This window comes from Rhinatrema bivittatum, chromosome 3 (assembly GCF_901001135.1).
Source record: "Rhinatrema bivittatum chromosome 3, aRhiBiv1.1, whole genome shotgun sequence".
In the NCBI taxonomy this organism is placed as follows: domain Eukaryota; kingdom Metazoa; phylum Chordata; class Amphibia; order Gymnophiona; family Rhinatrematidae; genus Rhinatrema; species Rhinatrema bivittatum.
The window spans coordinates 242,648,621-242,666,109 of record NC_042617.1 but is presented as its reverse complement, the minus strand read 5'-3'; the positions used below and the strand labels follow the sequence as shown (position 1 = coordinate 242,666,109).

At 46.3% G+C, this 17,489-nt stretch overlaps 1 protein-coding gene across 4 annotated transcripts in view; it reads right to left on the bottom strand.

Annotated features, from left to right (window-relative positions):
* Positions 1-17,489, bottom strand: part of SOS1 (SOS Ras/Rac guanine nucleotide exchange factor 1) — a 1,044,495-nt gene that overhangs the window by 821,174 nt on the left and 205,832 nt on the right. For all 4 annotated transcript variants that reach the window (XM_029594364.1, XM_029594368.1, XM_029594365.1 and 1 more), the window contains one exon: positions 16,345-16,470. In XM_029594364.1, coding sequence (XP_029450224.1) covers positions 16,345-16,470 — 126 coding nt within the window. The remainder of the gene's footprint in view (positions 1-16,344; positions 16,471-17,489) is intronic.

The following is a 17,489-nucleotide window of genomic DNA, read 5'->3' as shown; positions in this document are numbered from 1 at the left end:
TGAGGGACGACCTGGCATCGATTGAACAATTCCCGAAGGGGGAATTCGATACAGTGTTTCTCCGCTTGAGGAAAGACTTGTCGGTGACAGCGGTCTTACCGGTGTCGGTGACTGAGGTATCACCGGTGGAAGGGCTGTCATAAGCGCCTCCATGCGGTGTCAGTGCTGCTGCAATCGGCTCGGTGCCGGAGGAGTCTGGAACCGTAGCATCGCCTTGTCGATGGCCTCCTGGACCAGCCGATCCAGTTCTGCCCGGAGACCAGGGGTAACAAGACCCGGCTCGACGGGAGAGGGAGGCTGAGGCTGAGCCGGAGGGACCACCGTCACCGGTGGGATCACGGCTCCCAAACCCCGAGGGGGTGAGGGTTGCCTCTGTGCCTGCGAAACAGTAGTGGACGGTGCCACTTCTGATCGAGACTTTTTTGGCGGTGGCTCGGTCGGTGCTGAGGTCGATGACGTTGATTCCTCGACAGGCCGAGACTTATGACGTCGATGGCGATGTTTTTCTTTCCGATCCCCTCGAGCATCAGGGGAAGGAACGGGAGTCGATGGCCGCGAAGTCATCGATGGCGGACTGTCACCGAAGGGTTGTCGATGATGAGACCTAGACGGTGCTGGTTCCGATGATGTCGATGCAATCGACGGTGTTGGGGGTACGAGCTTGGAAGAGGAGCCCCATCTTCTCCATTCTGGCCTTGCGACCCTTTGGTGTCATTAGGGCACATTTGGTGCAAGTCAGAACATCATGCTCGCTTCCTAAACACAAAACACAGACTCTATGAGGGTCTGTGATTGACATAGTTTGGGTACAGTCCGGACACAGACGGAACCCCGACGCCATGGCAAAAGGCCAAAAATTTAGCCGCGGGACTGTCGAGTGCCAACAGGCCTCAAGGGCCAAACTCGACGGAAGTTGACCAAACGACGGCAAAAACTTACCGAAGTTCCACGGACCGAAAATTCGTTGAAGGGAGACCCCTGAGGGGCAAATTTTTCTCAAAATTAGTTATTCAAAATTCCTGTCAAGAACGTGGTTAAGAGCTCTTCTACCGCGTGGCTACTGCTGCGCGGAAAAAAGAAGACTGAAGGGAGACCCCTGCTGGCTGCAGGGTTAGTGCCGTGCTGGGCATGCCCAGTAGGGGCCAGTCAAAGTTCCTGAAACTTTGACAGAAGTTTTCCGTGGTTGGGCTCCATCCTCGATGTCACCCATTTGTGAGGACTAACATCCTGCTTGTCCTGTGAGAAGAACTTATTTACAGTATAAAGGAGGCATGTGCACTTATGTACAATTAAATGCAGGGGCAAGGGGAGTAGGGAGGGAGAGAGCGAGGAGGGGAAAGGAGAGAGGGGGTGGAGGGAACAAGGGTACGTTAAGGCAATAGTACTTTCAAGGAATGGTTGCTAAGGGGTGAAAGGGAGGGGTGGGGGAGGGAGCAGGGGGTACTGGGATGGTATGGGGGAGGTCAAGGAGAAGGTGTGAAGGCTGAGCGGGAGCTGAAATGTTTCAATGGTAGGCCGTTTACAAAATAAAACATACATAATTAAAATCAAATACACAAAATACATACAAAAATTAATATATTGCAAAGTTTGTTGATGGGAATATAGTACATTATATAGAAATCTTATTGTAAGTTATATGCTTGTGTGAATAGACATGTTTTTAGCAGTTTTTTTAAATTCTCTGCGGTTTGTTGTCAAACAGATATGGTCTGGAAGAAAGTTCCATAAGGTGGGTCCAGCTACGGAGAAAGCACGTTTTCGTGTTAGATAAACTGATTTTATGGAGGGAATTTCTAGAATACACTTATCAATAGAACGGAGCTGTCTGGTAGGCTTGTAAATTCTTAGTATTGAACATAACCAGGTAGAGTTAACATTGTATAGTAGATTATGGATTATAGACAATATTTTGTAAGTTATACGGAATGAAATGGAAAGCCAGTGTAGATATTGTAAAGTAGGTGTGATGTGATCTCTACATGATATATTGCAGAGCATTCGAGCAGTTGCGTTTTGGACTAGTTGTAATGGATAAATAGTTGATTGAGGTAAGCCGAGATACAAAGAGTTACAATAGTCCAATGCAGATAGGATTAATGCTTTAGTAATTGAATGAAAGTCATTTGGAAGTAATAATAGTTTGAGTTTTTTTAAACATGTGAATTTTGAAAAAAAAATTTTTTTCACTATTTCAGATATGTTATTATTCATTGCAAGTCTGGAGTCAATGGTTACACCCAAGTTTTTTGCATAGTGTTTTTTTGTAATGAGTTGGTTATCCAACATAAAAGTTGGAGGTGGTTGATGAATTGAGTCTGGGACAGTTGAGAGATAAAGTAACTGTTTTGCTCATGTTCAGTTTCAACCTGTTGTGAGATAGCCATATTTTTATTGTAGATAAGTATAGTTGAAGTAGAGAAAAAGTCTTAGTCCAAGAATTAGTGAAAGGAACTGTAAACTGAATATCATCTGCATATATTTTGAAATTTAAATCTAAACCAGCAAGAAGACGGCAAAGTGGGAGCAGATATAAATTAAAAAGAAGAGTGGAGAGAGCCGAACCTTGAGGTACGCCTATCGTAGTGGAGAACCAATGTGAATGTGAATTACTCATCGTGATTCTTTGCTATTTGTTATAAACGAGGAAAACCATGGTAAAGCTAGACCGGTAATACCAATCTGGGATAAGTTGGAACGTAATATATTATGATTCAGGGTATCAAATGCTGCAGAAATGTCAAGTAGTACTAATATGTAATTGGTGTTTGAGTCAAAGCCTCTAATAGTAGTATCAAATGATGAAATAAGGAGAGATTCTGTACTATGGCCCTTTCTAAAGCCATGTTGATTATTGTGTAAAATATTATTCTCTTCAATGTAATCGGTAATTTGATGTAATACGACAGATTCTATAATTTTTGCAATAGATGTTAGTGATGCAATTGGTCGATAATTAGTTAAGTCTGAGGAGTCGTGGTTTTTCTTTTGAGGGATAGGTAAGATAGATGTTTTAAAAAAATCAGGAAAAACACCTGGAGATAGAGAGGCATTTACCAGATTTGTTATTGATGGTGCAATGTGATCTTTCATCTTGTGGATGATCCTGCCCAGTAGTGGCCAGGGTGGGAAGGCGTACAGGAGGTCTTCCTCTGGCCAGTTCTGGTCAAAAGTGTCGATTCCCTGAGATTGTGGTTTTCATCTGTGGCTGAAGAACCTGGTGACTTAGGCATTGAGACGAGTTGCCAGTAGGTCCATGACTGGAGACCCCATCGATTTGCTATCAGCTGGAAGGCCGTGTCCGCCAGCGACCATTCCCCCGGGTCTAGACTCTCTCTGCTGAGGTAGTCCGCTGAGATGTTGTCTTTTCCCGTGATGTAGTAGGCCAAAATCCCTTGCAGAGTTATTTCCGCCCACGCCATGAGGGGGTCTATTTCCAGAGACACCTGCTGGATATTGGTTCCTCCCTGGTGGTTGATGTAGGCACCGGTTGTTGCGTTGTCTGACATGACTGATAGACTCGCCACGGGGTCTGTGGTTGAATCGTAGGCAGGCTTGGTCTGACCACTCAAGCTTCCAGGCGGTTTATGTTCCATCCCGCCTCTTCCTTGTTCCATTGTCCTTGGCCGTCAGTTCCTGACAGAGGGCTCCCCACCCTCGCAGACTCGCGTCCATGGTGAGCAAGATCCAGTTCGGTGGGGATAGGTTTATGCCTCTGCTTAGGTGGTCTTCCTGTAGCCACCATTGAAGCTGATCCCGAACCTCTGTTGGTAGCTGGAGACGAATTGAGTAGTTCTGGGATGTTGGGTTCCATCGTGACAGTAGGGAACGTTGTAGCGGTCGCATATGGGCCCTTGCCTATGGAATGACTTCCAGAGTTGATGTCATGAGGCCGAGGACTTGAAGGTAGCCCCATAACTTGGGGTGAACCGAGGTCAACAGTTTTTGCAATTGACCCATCAGTTTCCTTCTCCTTGGAGGGGGGAGGCAGACCTTGTTCTGTTTGATATCGAACCGGACTCCCAGGTATTCTAATGACTGAGAGAGCTGTAGATAGCTCTTGGCTGTGTTCATGACCCACCCGAGTTCTTGTAGAAGGTTCTTGACTCTGGTGGTCGCGTGGAGACTCTCCTCCAGAGACTTTGTTCTGATCAGCCAATCATCCAAATAAGGGTGTACCAGGAAGACTCCTTTCCTCAGTGAAGGTTCTGGGGGTGGTAGCTAGTCTGAAGGGTAGCACCCGAAATTGATAATGATGACTAAGTATCGCAAAGCGCAGGAAGCACTGGTGGTCCTGATGGACCGGGATGTGAAGGTAGGCTTCGGATAGGTCCAGGAAGGTTAAGAATTCTCCCGGTTGTACCACCATTATAACGGAGCATAGGGTTTCCATTCGGAAGTGTGGTACCTTCAGGTAACGGTTGACCACCTTGAGGTCCAGGATGGGCCGGAATGTTCCTTCTTTCTTGGGAACGATAAAATAGATGCAATAGTGGCCAGTAATTTTTTGAAGCGTGGGCATCGGGGCTATTGCCTTCAGGCTGAATAGTCTTGCTATTGTGGTTTCCACTGCCAGTCTCTTGGAATGGGAGTGGCAAGGTGATCTCATAAATTTGTCTGGAGGGAAGCTCTGCAATTCCAGAGAGTACCCCTCTCCAATGATAGTTAGGACCCACTTGTCCGATGTTATCTCGACCCATCTTTGGTAGAAGAGGGCAAGTCTGCCCCCTACGTCTTCTTCCTGTGGATGAGTCTGCGTCTTCTCATTGTGGGGTACGGACGGAGCCTGCCCCCCTCTTAATGTGCCTGTTCTGAAAGGAATGAGACCTTCCTGAAGGGCAAAGTGCTTGGGACTGTGTGTTCTTTTAAGGTCTAACACACTGCAATCCTCTACCTTTGGATCTTCTGGGGGAGGAGCGCTAATATGTTCTTTTGTTCCTGTCTTCAGGTAATCGGGGTACTGGAGATTCACCCCATTTGTTGGCTAACTTCTCCAGTTCACTCCTGAACAGAAGAGATCCTTTAAAGGGCATTCTCATGAGATTCGCTTTGGATGTCGCGTCAGCCGACCAATTCTGGAGCCATAGTTGTCTTCTGGTCGCCACTGCCGCGGAGACACCCCTGGTTGAGGTGCGCACGAAGTCTGCGGTAGCATCGGTGATGGAGGAGACCGCAGGCTCCATTGTTTCTCCGGGCATGGTTGCGTCTCTGGAGAGGAGCAACAAACAGGAACATGCCACCAATGCGCAGCAGGAAGCAATCTGTAGTGTCATTGCTGATACAAGAAAGGACTGCTTAAGGATGGCTTCCAGCCTTATGTCCTGGGTATCCTTCAGCGCCGCTCCTCCCTCCACAAGGATCGTAGTTCGCTTTGAGACTGCCCAGATCATAGCGTCCACTTCAGGGAAGTATAGGAGTTCCTTAGCCGTGGGTTCCAGCAGGTGTAGGGCTTCTAGGGCCCACACCCCCTTTGAAGCTGGCCTCTGGCGCGTTCCATTTCAGGCCAATCAGTTCCTTGATGGGCTCCAACATAAGAAAGTTGCATGAGGCCTTATGGAGGTACACCAAAATGGGATTCTTCTTTGGTTCCGATATAGGATCCGTGCCTGAAAGACACTGTCTTCAGAGTCTGGGACACGAGGGCTGGTAATACTTCCTTGTGGAAGAATCGGAGCATGGTTCGATATGGCTCCATCCCTGGGGGAATTTCTCCTTCTTCCAAGGAGTCAGTTTCCTCTACTGAGGTGTCTGGATCCCCATCAGGGAGGCTTTTGGTTTGGAAAAGCATGTCTCGAGGAACTTGGGAGGTGCCAGAAAGGGCTTGTGCTTCCAGCAGGATTTGAGTCTGGTGCATAGCAGGGGCTGGTTGTGCCTGGACAAAGGTTTGCAACCCTTTAAAAAAAATTCAACCCAGGAGAACATTCCTGGGTCGATGTTGATCCCAGGAGGGGTTGTAGTGGGGGCCCCGGAGGTACTTTCCTGTAGAGGCACAGAGTTGGAAATACTTAGCTCCAAGGTGCCATCATCAGTGGTTCCGGATCCCTCTCTTGGCTGTAGGGGGGGGTCTTGTTTTGGTTCTCCCTGGGCCTGTTCGCACTGTTGACACAGGAGGGATTCCAATGCAGGCTGTGCGGCTCTTAAGTGGGAGGCTGAGCAAAGGAAGTGGTCCCTTGGCCTTGTGTGGCGGTGCCATTGTTTGTGCATGTGTAGAGCTTAAAACTCGTCCGTGCGTGGAGGTATGCATGCGGATGCGCTTAGTTGTGCGCGCTGGATGCGCAGACGTTATGCGTACGACGTGCGCACAGACATCAGACTTTGTGCGCGTGGCAGTTATGCGTGCAGCTGTGCTTGTGGCCCTGTTGTCCACGCCGCTATGCGCACAGCTCAAATGTACGCGCACTTAAGCATCTGTCTTTATGGGCGCACTCAAGTTATGTGCCTCGGGCCTCTGGCCTGCCCTGCACATAACCGAGTCGAGGGGGGAAAATGGCACCAGCGACCCCGACAGCAAGATGGCACCCACCCCCCCGGAGGGTCTCCACATGTGTGGACCCTCGCACCAAATCAGGGCCTAGCCAAATGAGAGCTGCTCAACCCGATTTTAAACCTCGTCGGGAGGAAGATCGGTACGACTATTCGAGACTTGGAGACCGGAGACTTAAAAGTAAAGGTATCAACCTTACCTGTTCTCGGCGCTTACCGGTCACGTGCCGGGCGGTCTCCAGCTGTGGGGGGGAGAGGGGAATACCTTCACGGCTGCGTTCGAATCTGCACCCGCTGCCTTTCAACCACCCTGGGGGATAAGTCCACGCCAGGAATTGGCTACCGGACCAAGGCTCACCTCTGAGGGATATCGAATCCGCTCAGGAAAGTCTCGACTTTGGGAGGACCATTAGGTTTCACCGCAGGAGAAGCGGGGCTCTCTTCTTAATTGGTAAATTTTCTTTCTTCAATGTTGTAAATGTTACACTATTCTCTTTTGGATAGTGTCCGCATCTGCTATGGAGCCGGAGAAATACTGAAGAGCTAAGCGTGCTGCATGGGTATAGTAGGGTGACGTCAGCTTTGAAATCTGACTCAGTCTCCCCATCTGCTATCAAGAGAGCACAATACCCATTGGTCCTGAGTCCATCTGGCTATATGCTAGGAAAAAAAAGGTTATAACCTACCATGCAAAGGAGGCACTGACTGCGAAGGGGGACCCAACAATAGAATGGGAAAAACTACCGAAATGTACACGAAAAACAAGAAAGAAGCAGAGCTCCACTAACTGCGAAGCAATTGCACTGCAGAAAAAGGTAGACAAGCAAGTTTGCTTACCGTAAACGGTGTTTCCGTAGATAGCAGGATGAATTAGTCATGCTGTCATGGGAACTGTCAATCAGGCCCGGGAGGTGGAGCTTCGAAGTAGGTGTCAGAGCTTTGCTCTGTGAGGCTGCGTGTGTATTCCCGCGCAGGAAACCAGAATCTTCTCAGTCTATAATAAAGCAAGTATGGATAGCAATAGAGTAGGTCGACCGTCCAGGGAGGTGGGTGGGTCAGCATGGTTAATTCATCCTGCTATCTACGGAAACACCGTTTTCATTAAGCTAACTTTCTTTTTCCTGCTGATAGCAGGGCTGAATTAAAGATGCTGCCATAGGAGTCCTAAGCTCCCGATCACTTTCTTTCGATTATTATGCAGTGTTCAATGACTGCAGAACTGCACATCCCAGTTTGGCATCTTCAGCAGTATGCTTGTCTAAGCAGTAGTGGAACATGAATGTATGAAGGAATGACCATGCAGTCGCCTTACATATGTCCAGTGGTTGGACATGTCTCAGGTGTGCTATCGAGGTGGCAACTGCTCGCACTAGATGAGCATTAGGATGGGAAGAAAGGACTAAATTTTGTTTGTGGTAGCAGAATTGCATACATTAAGCAATCCAGCTGGAGATTGTACGTTTAGATACCGGTAGACCCAGTACATTTGGGTTGAAGGATACAAATAATAACAGGTTCTGTCAGTGAGTGGGTTCTTTTCTTGTAATAGGCCAATGCCCTTTTGCAGTCCAGTGTGTGCAAGAGTCTTTCTCTGTCATTTTGAAATGGTTTTGGATAGAACTTTGGCAGTTCTATTGATTGGTTTAGGTAGAACTGTGAGACAACCTTCAGAAGGAACGAAGGATGAGTTCAAAGGACCACTTTATGATGGTAAAATTGAAGATATGGACTATAGTGAACTTAGGACTGCAACTCATTGAGACTCTGCGAGCTGATATTACTGCTATGAGGAAGACCACTTTCCACGTGAGGTATTTAACGTGAGCAGAGTCCATGGGTTCAAATGGTGAGAGCATGAGCTGTTTTAAGACCAGATTCAGATTCCAAGCCACTGGTGGTTTGGACACAGGGGGTTGTAAATGGTAGAGACCTTTCATAAAACGGGATACCATCGGGTGTGTTGATATCAGTTGATCTCGATGTGGTCTATGGGAAGCCTCTATGGCACTAAGATGGACCCTGATGGAAGCAGTAGCTAGACCTGCTACGTATAACGTGTGGAGGTAGTTTAATAAGGCTTCTGGGGTACAGTCCACTGGGTTGATACCTTGTGTCCTACACCAGGAAGAATATCATCTCCTTTTGAAGTGATAATTTCTTCTTTTCAAAGGTTTCCTGGATGCTAGAATGATTACCTGCACCGTGAAGGAGAAACCTTGCTCTGTTAGGAGGATCTGTTCAACCTCCAAGCTGTTAGGTGGAGGGAAGAGTGCAGCAGGTGGAGGAGGGTTCCCTTCTCCTGAGACAGGAGGCCTGCTGGGTCCAGTAAGCGGATTGGCATTTCTATGGAGAGATGTAGAAGGTGGGTGTACCATGGCTGTCTTGGCCATGAGGGTGCGATCAAAAGCAGTTGAGCTGCATCCTGTATGCATTTCTGTATTGTTCTGGTTATAAACGGAATTGGGGGAAATGCGTACAGCAGTTCCTCCGTCCAAGGAATGAGAAAGGCATCTTGGGCTGTCCTTTTTGAATTGGGCCATACTGAACAGAATCGAATGACGTTCTTGTTGAGTTCTGTGGTGAAGAGGTCGATGGTCGGTACTCCCCATTTTGCAAAAATGCTTTGTGTCACCTGCAATTGAGTGACCATTCATGTGGGTGAAAAATTCGACTTAGTTTGTCCGCTCGAGTGTTGGCAATCCCGGAAAAGTATGTTGCCTGTAGTTGGATGGCATGGCGAGTTGCCCATTCCAGAATGAAGATTGCTTCTTTGCACAGGGTCCATGAACAAGACAGTCGTTTGTTTATATAGAACATAGCTACTTGATTGTCTGTGTAGACCATGATTCTTCGTCCCCGAAGATGAGTGAAAAAGGTTCGTAAAGTGTACCGTATTGCTCTGAGTTCTATTAGATTGATCTGGAATTTCTGTTCCTGCAGAGACCACTGGCCTTGTGTTTGTAGTAGATCAAGATGTGCCCCCCAACCCTTGCGGGAGGCGTCTGTGGTAAGTACTGCTTTGTGCAGGGACAGATTGAATGGGGCACCCTTGGTGAGCGTTGTCTTTTTCATCCACCAGTTTATGTCCTTTGTCATTTCGTGGGTTAAGGATATTTTCCATGTTAAGGGTTGAGAGTGCTATTTCATTGTCGCTTTAGACCCCACTGCAGGCGGCGCATGTGCAACCTGGTATTGGGTACGGTATGAATAGCTGCTGCCATGTGACCCAATACTGTCAAAACCTGACATGCTAATGGTGACTGTGTGTTTGAGCATTCCTAGGAGACATTTATTTTATTTATTTATTTATTTTTATATACAGACATTCGATCGAAATATCACATCGGTTTACAGGAAACTTAGAGATAGGGCGGGGACCTATAGAAATATATATATATATATTAGTATTATTAACCTCCTTTCTTCCGGAAGGAAGGTTCTGTTCCGGGTCGTGTCCAGACGAGCTCCTATGAATTGTAGAGTTTGTGTTGGGGTTGGATTTTTTGTAGTTGAGAACAAGTTCCAATTTGTTCAAGCAACTGATTGTGTCTTGTAGTTGATAACAAAGTGTATTGGGATTGGAGGCCACTATTAGCCAATCGTCGAGGTAAGAAAATATCTTGGTACCTCTGTTGGAGGAATGCCACCACCACTGCCATGCACTTCGTGAAGACTCTGGGGGCCGCTGAAAGGCCGAAGGGAAGAACCTTGTATTGGTAGTGCTGGCCATGGAATTGGAAGGATAGGTAGTGCCACGCTGTATTGCGATGTGCATGTAAGCATCCTTCAGATCTATTGAGCACATCCAATCGTTGGGTTGGAGAAGGGGTAGAATAAATTTGAGGGAGATTATTTTGAATTTCTCTTTGACTAGGTACTTGTTCAACTCTCGGAGATCCAAGATTGGTCGGAGAGCATGGATTTCTTGGGAATTAGGAAATATGGTGAGTAGAATCCTGTATTCCGGGATGAGTGAGGGAGGAGGCAGATTGCCTGCTGAGAGAGCAGCGATGCTATCTCTTCTCCCAGCTGACTCTGGTTTGACCGGACTCCTCTGGTTGATGGATGAGGAAGCAGGGGTATGGTTATGAATTGAAGCTGGTAACCCTGTTGAACAATCTCCAGTACCCAATGATCGGTGGTGATGCTCTTCCAGGCTTCAATGTGGGATGTTATCCTTCCCGCTGTTACTAACTGTGAGGGTGGCTTTATTATTCTTAAAAAGGCGGAAGCGCTTTGGAGGTAGACAGAAGTTGTTGACCTTGGGGTCATTGTGCTCTAGAATGCCCTCTCCGATTCTCAGACTGTGTTGCTGCTGTGCTCTCTGCGGTGGTTGGTATGTAGGTGCTCTATAAGTAGCATACGGGCGGTACACGCTCGGCGTTGAAACGGTTGTCAGCAAGATGGAGTAAAGTAGCACCACGAGAAAGCGGAATAGGATGGTGGATTCATGAGAGACTGCACGGCTACAGATTGCTCCTTTAATTGAGCCACTGTTTCTTGAAAACGACTTCCAAAGAGGTTATCACCTCTGCAAGGCAAGTTAGCCAGCTTATCATGCACGTCCTCTCTATTTGCACTGGCTTGAAGCCAAGCAGCGAGCCACTATTGCTGAAGCTCGTAAGGAAGTTTCAAATGCCTCACACTGTGCGCGCAGGTGACGAATCCCTTCCTCCATGTCCTGGTTCGGTTGCAGAATGGAGGCTGCCGGGTCAGTGGAAGGCAGTAGTCCCATTAGCATCTGCAAACACTAGAACAAATACTTTACTATGTAAAATTGGTGTTGTATTCTTGCCGATAGCATTGCCGCTGGAATTTTTTGAATGTCCAGATGGAGAATGGACCCTAGCTTCTCCAAGAATTTTGGATATGTTAAGTCCTCCGGCTGAGAGTATGGTTCTGGAGACTCATCCGGCAGGTCCAAGGGGTACGCAGTGGAATTATCTGGGGATGTCTGTGTAGGGTCCAGACTCGCCGGTTGTTGAAGAACTTCCAGAGGTTCCTTCAGTGGTCTTGGCTGGAGTGAAGGATCCCTTGGTAATGGAGATATCGGACAGTTGGGCGACAGCTGTTCTGTAAGCTTTGGTGAAAAAGCAGGGCTGCTCAGCGAAGATGGTGGGATTGTATAAGCTGACTGAATAGGCTCAAAGAAGCCTAAAAGGGCCACAGAGAGCTGCATAAAAGCCTGATGGGTTTGTGGTGGCATGGAAGGTTTCACAGGCCTCGGACCCGGTGATGACAACGCTGCTAATAAGATGTCCGAGTCTGGTGCTAACAGTGAGCGAAATTGCGGACGGGATAGAAGGTAAGGTTTGTCTTTTTGCGGATGACACTAAGATCTGCAACAGAGTGGACACGCCGGAAGGAGTGGAGAGAATGAGACGGGATCTAAGGAAACTGGAAGAGTGGTCGAAGATATGGCAACTGAGATTCAATGCCAAGAAGTGCAAAGTCATGCATATGGGGAGTGGAAATCCGAATGAACTGTATTCGATGGGGGGGGAAGGCTGATGTGCACGGAGCAGGAGAGGGGGTGATAGTGTCTAATGATATGAAGTCTGTGAAACAATGGGACAAGGCGATAGCAAAAGCCAGAAGAATGCTGGGCTGCATAGAGAGGAATATCGAGTAAGAAAAGGGAAGTGATTATTCCCTTGTACAGGTCCTTGGTGAGGCCTCAACTGGAGTACTGTGTTCAGTTCTGGAGACCGTATCTACAAAAAGACAAAGACAAGATGGAAGCGGTACAGAGAAGGGCGACCAGGAAGGTGGAGGATCTTCATCGGATGACATACGAGGAGAGATTGAAGAATCTAAACATGTACACCCTGGAGGAAAGGAGGAGCAGAGGTGATATGATACAGACTTTCCGATACTTGAAAGGTTTTAATGATCCAAAGACGACAAACCTTTTCCGTAGGAAAAAAAAATCAGCAGAACCAGGGGTCACGATTTGAGGCTCCAGGGAGGAAGATTCAGAACCAATGTCAGGAAGAATTTCTTCACGGAGAGGCTGGTGGATGCCTGGAATGCCCTTCCGGAGGAAGTGGTGAAGACCAGAACTGTCAAGGACTTCAAAGGGGCGTGGGATAAACACTGTGGATCCATAAAGTCAAGAGGCTGCCAATGAAGAGTGGGTGACTCGCCAGAATGATGGCTACTGCTTGGACACAATACCCTTATTCAATAAACATACACATGCTTACTGTGACTCCAACATCGCTCTAAGCTTCAACAGGAAGAGGAAATGTGAAAAAAGGATTTGCACTTACAAAGAGGGGAGTAGCTGGCTTGTTACGGCGGTTACTACCCCAAATCAAATGTGCCTGATACTTCACTTTCAATACATATCCAGCATAGCTCTCTGCTTCTACAGCAGGGGAAAAGAAAAACTGATGCTTCACGCATATCCAGCATAGCTTCAACGGCAGGGGAGAAGAAAAAAGGATTCGCAATCACAAAGCGGGGAGTAGCTGGCTTGTTACGGCGGTTACTACCCCAAACCAAATGTGCCTGATACTTCACTTTCAATGCATATCCAGAATGGCTCTCTGCTTCAACGGCAGGAGAGAAGAAAAAAACCACCAACAAGGGCTGTACAACATAGTCTGGGTAAAACAAATAAGCATGGGTGTAGCTTGCTTATTGCGGCGGTTACTACCCCTAACTAATCAAGCTAGATATTTCACTTGGATGCAGCTCCATCACTGCTCTCTACATTAATGGTGGGGGTGGAAGGGAAATAGAACCGAGAGCTAAGAGAAACAGATAAGTATGAGAGAAACATAAGTATGAGAGAAAAAAATGTGTGAAGCTTGCTGGGCAGACTGGATGGGCCATTTGGTCTTCTGCCGTCATTTCTATGTTTCTATATTTCTGGGGCCGTAGTTCCTCGGTTATTGAACGCTTCTTGGTCAAGGGTTCTTGCAGAATGTAACCCGAGCTACGGTGTCTAGAACTCGATGAAAAAACCTGTAAGGATGAAGAAGATGATGATGATGAAGAATGGGACGTTACTTGAACCCACTCTTCCTCGGATCCAACTATAGACCTTGGAGTATCTTTACCCAAGGGAGAAGCAGAACGTCTAGAGTTGAGGACTCCACTGTGGTGGATGTTCTGGTGTAATCTTGGATTTGGTCTTATGTGAGATACTCCTCGTCGAGGAGGGACAAAATTCATGTGTCGACGTACTGATCTTCCTTTTTGAGGGTTCCTGCTTCTTATGCGCTGAAAAGTGCGTCAACAGCGCCGTTCCTTGTGTCAGAGTCGGCGTGGAGTGCGCTGTAGTGTCTATGCGCCGAAGTCTATGCTGTATGCGTCGGTAAAGACGCTTCACGCGCCGGAGTTGACTTTTCGCTTTGGCAATGCCGGTATGTGCATCGATGCCAACGCATGTGGCGCCGGTGTCTGATTCATATGCCTCAATAGCAGCGCTTTATGCGTCGTCGGAAGGAGCTTGTGTGTCAATGGTTTGTGAGTCTGCGCTTTCAAACCGGAGTGGGCCTTCTCATACACCATTGACCCCGGTTCTATACGGCGCAGCCACGCATCACTCTCGTGGCAACCGCTATCCTTCATTTTTTCAGGGTCTCAACCCCTTGAACAATGTCTTTTCTTTATGAATTTTCTCACCTCCAAGCCTGGAAGTGGTAGGCCCCAATGAAGATGCTCCATGCACCGGTAGAGTCTGTGTTTTCGAAGGCCCCTGGGATGAATGTGCCTCTGATGGAGGGGCATACAAGCCCCCCACTGCCTGTTGTAGGCCCTGGATTTTTTCGGCCCTTTGAAATGGGCCCTTGGAGACATGCGGCCACAATGTTCGCATGATTCCTGTCGGTGGTCTGGGCCTAGGCAGCGGTAACATTTGTCATATCCATCTGTGATGAAAATGACTTTTCCGCAGGAGCAGGGCTTAAAACCTGAGGGTCGCGGCATGTTTTCTTTCCGGTTTTTTTTTTTTTTGAAGAATATCAAACTCTGAAGGTCCTGAGGAGACTGAAGCTCTGTGTGCGTTCCCGCGCGTGGAAAAAACAGACTGAGGAAATTCTGGTTTCCTGCGTGGGAACACACTCACAGCCTCACAGAGCAAAGCTCTGACACCTACTTTGAAGCTCCGCCTCCCAGCCTGATTGACAGTTCCCTTGACAGCATGGCTAATTCAGCCCTGCTATCAACAGGAAATGAAGGGGGACCTCGCATGGATGCGCAGATAGTGGCATGCTCACTGTACTAGTCAAAGCTTCTAGAAACTTTGACAGAAGTTTTCCGTGCCGGGCTCCATCAGATATCACTCACATGTGAGGACTACCATCCTGCTTGTCCTAGGAGAATCAAACCTTTTTCGATGGAAAGAAAAATGTAGAACAAGAGGTCATAATATATAGATCTAAGGAGGCTGAATCAGGACCAACTTCAAAAAGTATTTCTTCACAGAAAAGGTAATGGATGCATGGAATGCCCTCCCAGAAGAGGTAATGAGGGCAAGAATGGTAAAGAAATTCAAAAGGGCAGAAGATATACACAAAGGATTCCTAGTGGCTAAATGATGGAGTTAAAGCAAAAGGGTTACCTGTGTTGACTGGGGCTACCTGCCAAGAGCAACAATTACTAATGTAAGAATAGAATAAAAAATGTTAAAGATTGCTGGACAGACTGAATGGACCACTTAGGTCTTTTTCTCCTGATATTTACTATGTTACTATGCTAGAAGGTAAAGAATTATCTGAAAAGTAAGATTATCTGTATTTTAGAATTTTATATTTTAACACATATATACATGCATGCTTTTACAATCTATAATACTGACAAACAGAGCAAAGGGAGCAACTGAATAAATTCCAAATGCCTGAGTTTCTGAGAACGTGGACGGATGAGGCGCTCCAAGTTCTTAACTAGGTACACTGTTAAGGCAGGGAAATTAGTTGAATATCATCCAGTTTTTATTTGATATAACATGCCACAGTTATATCATTAAAGTTAGGTTTAAAGTTAGACAATAAACACCTACAGAGGTACTATGAACCAACTGAACAAGTAAGATCTGGCTTCATAAACTGCAATATTAAATCAATGGAAATTTCACTATATTCCATGCTGCTAACACCTTTCTCTCCTCTCCATTGCTACCCAAATAGTTTTCATTTTTGGCAGTTTTCTCCTGCACTTCGGTCAGAACTGCCCTCTATCACATTTTGAGTCTTCATTCACAAATGCACAGGATTTTACCACTTATTTGTATACACATCTGCCAACTCAGCCTAATCACTGCAACCAGTCCTTGGTAAGATGTCACAAACAGCATCTACCTATGGAATCTGGTTAACAGAAGGCCCTAAATCCAGCCTCTGCAGCAACTTCAAGCAGTTGGGAAGAATTGGCCTAGCTCAGGAATCAAACTCAGGTCCCCCACATGGGACAGCATGACAGCTTTTGCAACTGGGTTGGTCTGCTATTCAGTTCTTTACTACAATGGCTTTTATGTTTGGGTCATGATCCACAAATTATGTCAAGGAAGACTATTATTCTGACCAGAGCTTTATTACCCTGCATTCCTGGTTCTGAACACTATAAGAATATTTTTTTTTTTATAATGCATGATAAATTGTCTATTTTTGTACTTGTACAATTGAAAATAAAAACAGTAATTGATCTTCGCCAACACTAGCTGACCAAAACTTCAACTCCCAGTTTATGCTATGTTTTTATATTTATATATCTCCTTCCTGTAATTTGCAAATAAAGTATAATCACTACCAAAATCAAACAAATGAGAAGTGACAAGATAGTAAATTGACACTGTATGCTAAAGTAATAAATCAGGTATTCTCATTATTTACTATAAGATAAAAATATTTATACCTCTACATCCAGAACAGTTCGAGGCAGGGCTTGGCATAGCATGCTTAACAGCTGCAGAATTAACTCTTCAACATACTCTAGAGCATCTTCAGTAGAGGAAAGGTTTGGATGAACTTGCATCTGGACCTAGATTGAAATAAGAAAAATGAACCATTTTAAAAAGATCTCTCTCAATAAATTAAGCTTATTTTTTTACAAGTTATTTTCTACATGTAAATTAAATTGTACTTAAAGGGTCAAATTTCCATAAGGTTGCAAAGACATTGCACATCTAAAATATGCACTTAATAGCTACTGACATTTATTTATTTAAAGTTTTTTATATACCGACAATCGTTAAGAAAACATCACATCGGTTTCCATAGAACAACAAACTGGCCAACAGAGCTTCACAGTGTAACTGATAAAAGAACTAGAACTAGGGGGGGAGGGGGGAAAAAAAGGGGGGGGCGGGGTGGAGGGAGGAGGTTTTACATAGAAACTAGGGAGATATTAAGGGAGGGGATGTGGAGGGGGGTGGAGGGGTAAGGGAAACTAATTTTAAACTGTACAAATATTTACATACAAAATATCATGCTTAAATACAAGAAAAAGTATAATAGTACGGTATACTGGGAGGAAAGAATTGAGGGGGGAAATTCAGTAGGTGTGGCGAAAGAATAGGCATGGGAGAATAGCAGGGAAGGGAACTGTGGCTCATGCATAGGCTCGTGTGAACAGCCAGGTCTTGAGATTCTGTCTGAATGTTTTAGGGCATTTCTCAAGGTGTAGGTGGGTGGGCATGGCGTTCCATAAAGATGGACCAGCTAGGGATATTGCACGTTTAGTGGCTGTAAGATGGAAGAGTTTGAGAGAAGGAGTGTGAATGTTTGCGGTGTAGGGCGTTCTGGTGGGTCTGGAAGAGGCACGGAGGTGTAGGCTGTCAGGGAACCAATGCATGTCAGGATTGTGTATAGCTTTGTGGATAAGGGTAAGGGTTTTAAATTGGATTCTAGCAGTGATGGGGAGCCAGTGAAGTTGCTTCAGAATGGGTGTAATATGTTCTTTTCTACGGGTGCCTATCAATACGCGTGCAGCTGCGTTTTGCAGCAACTGCAGGGGGGCAAGGCTGTTTTTCGGGAGACCTAGGAGTAGGGCATTAGAGT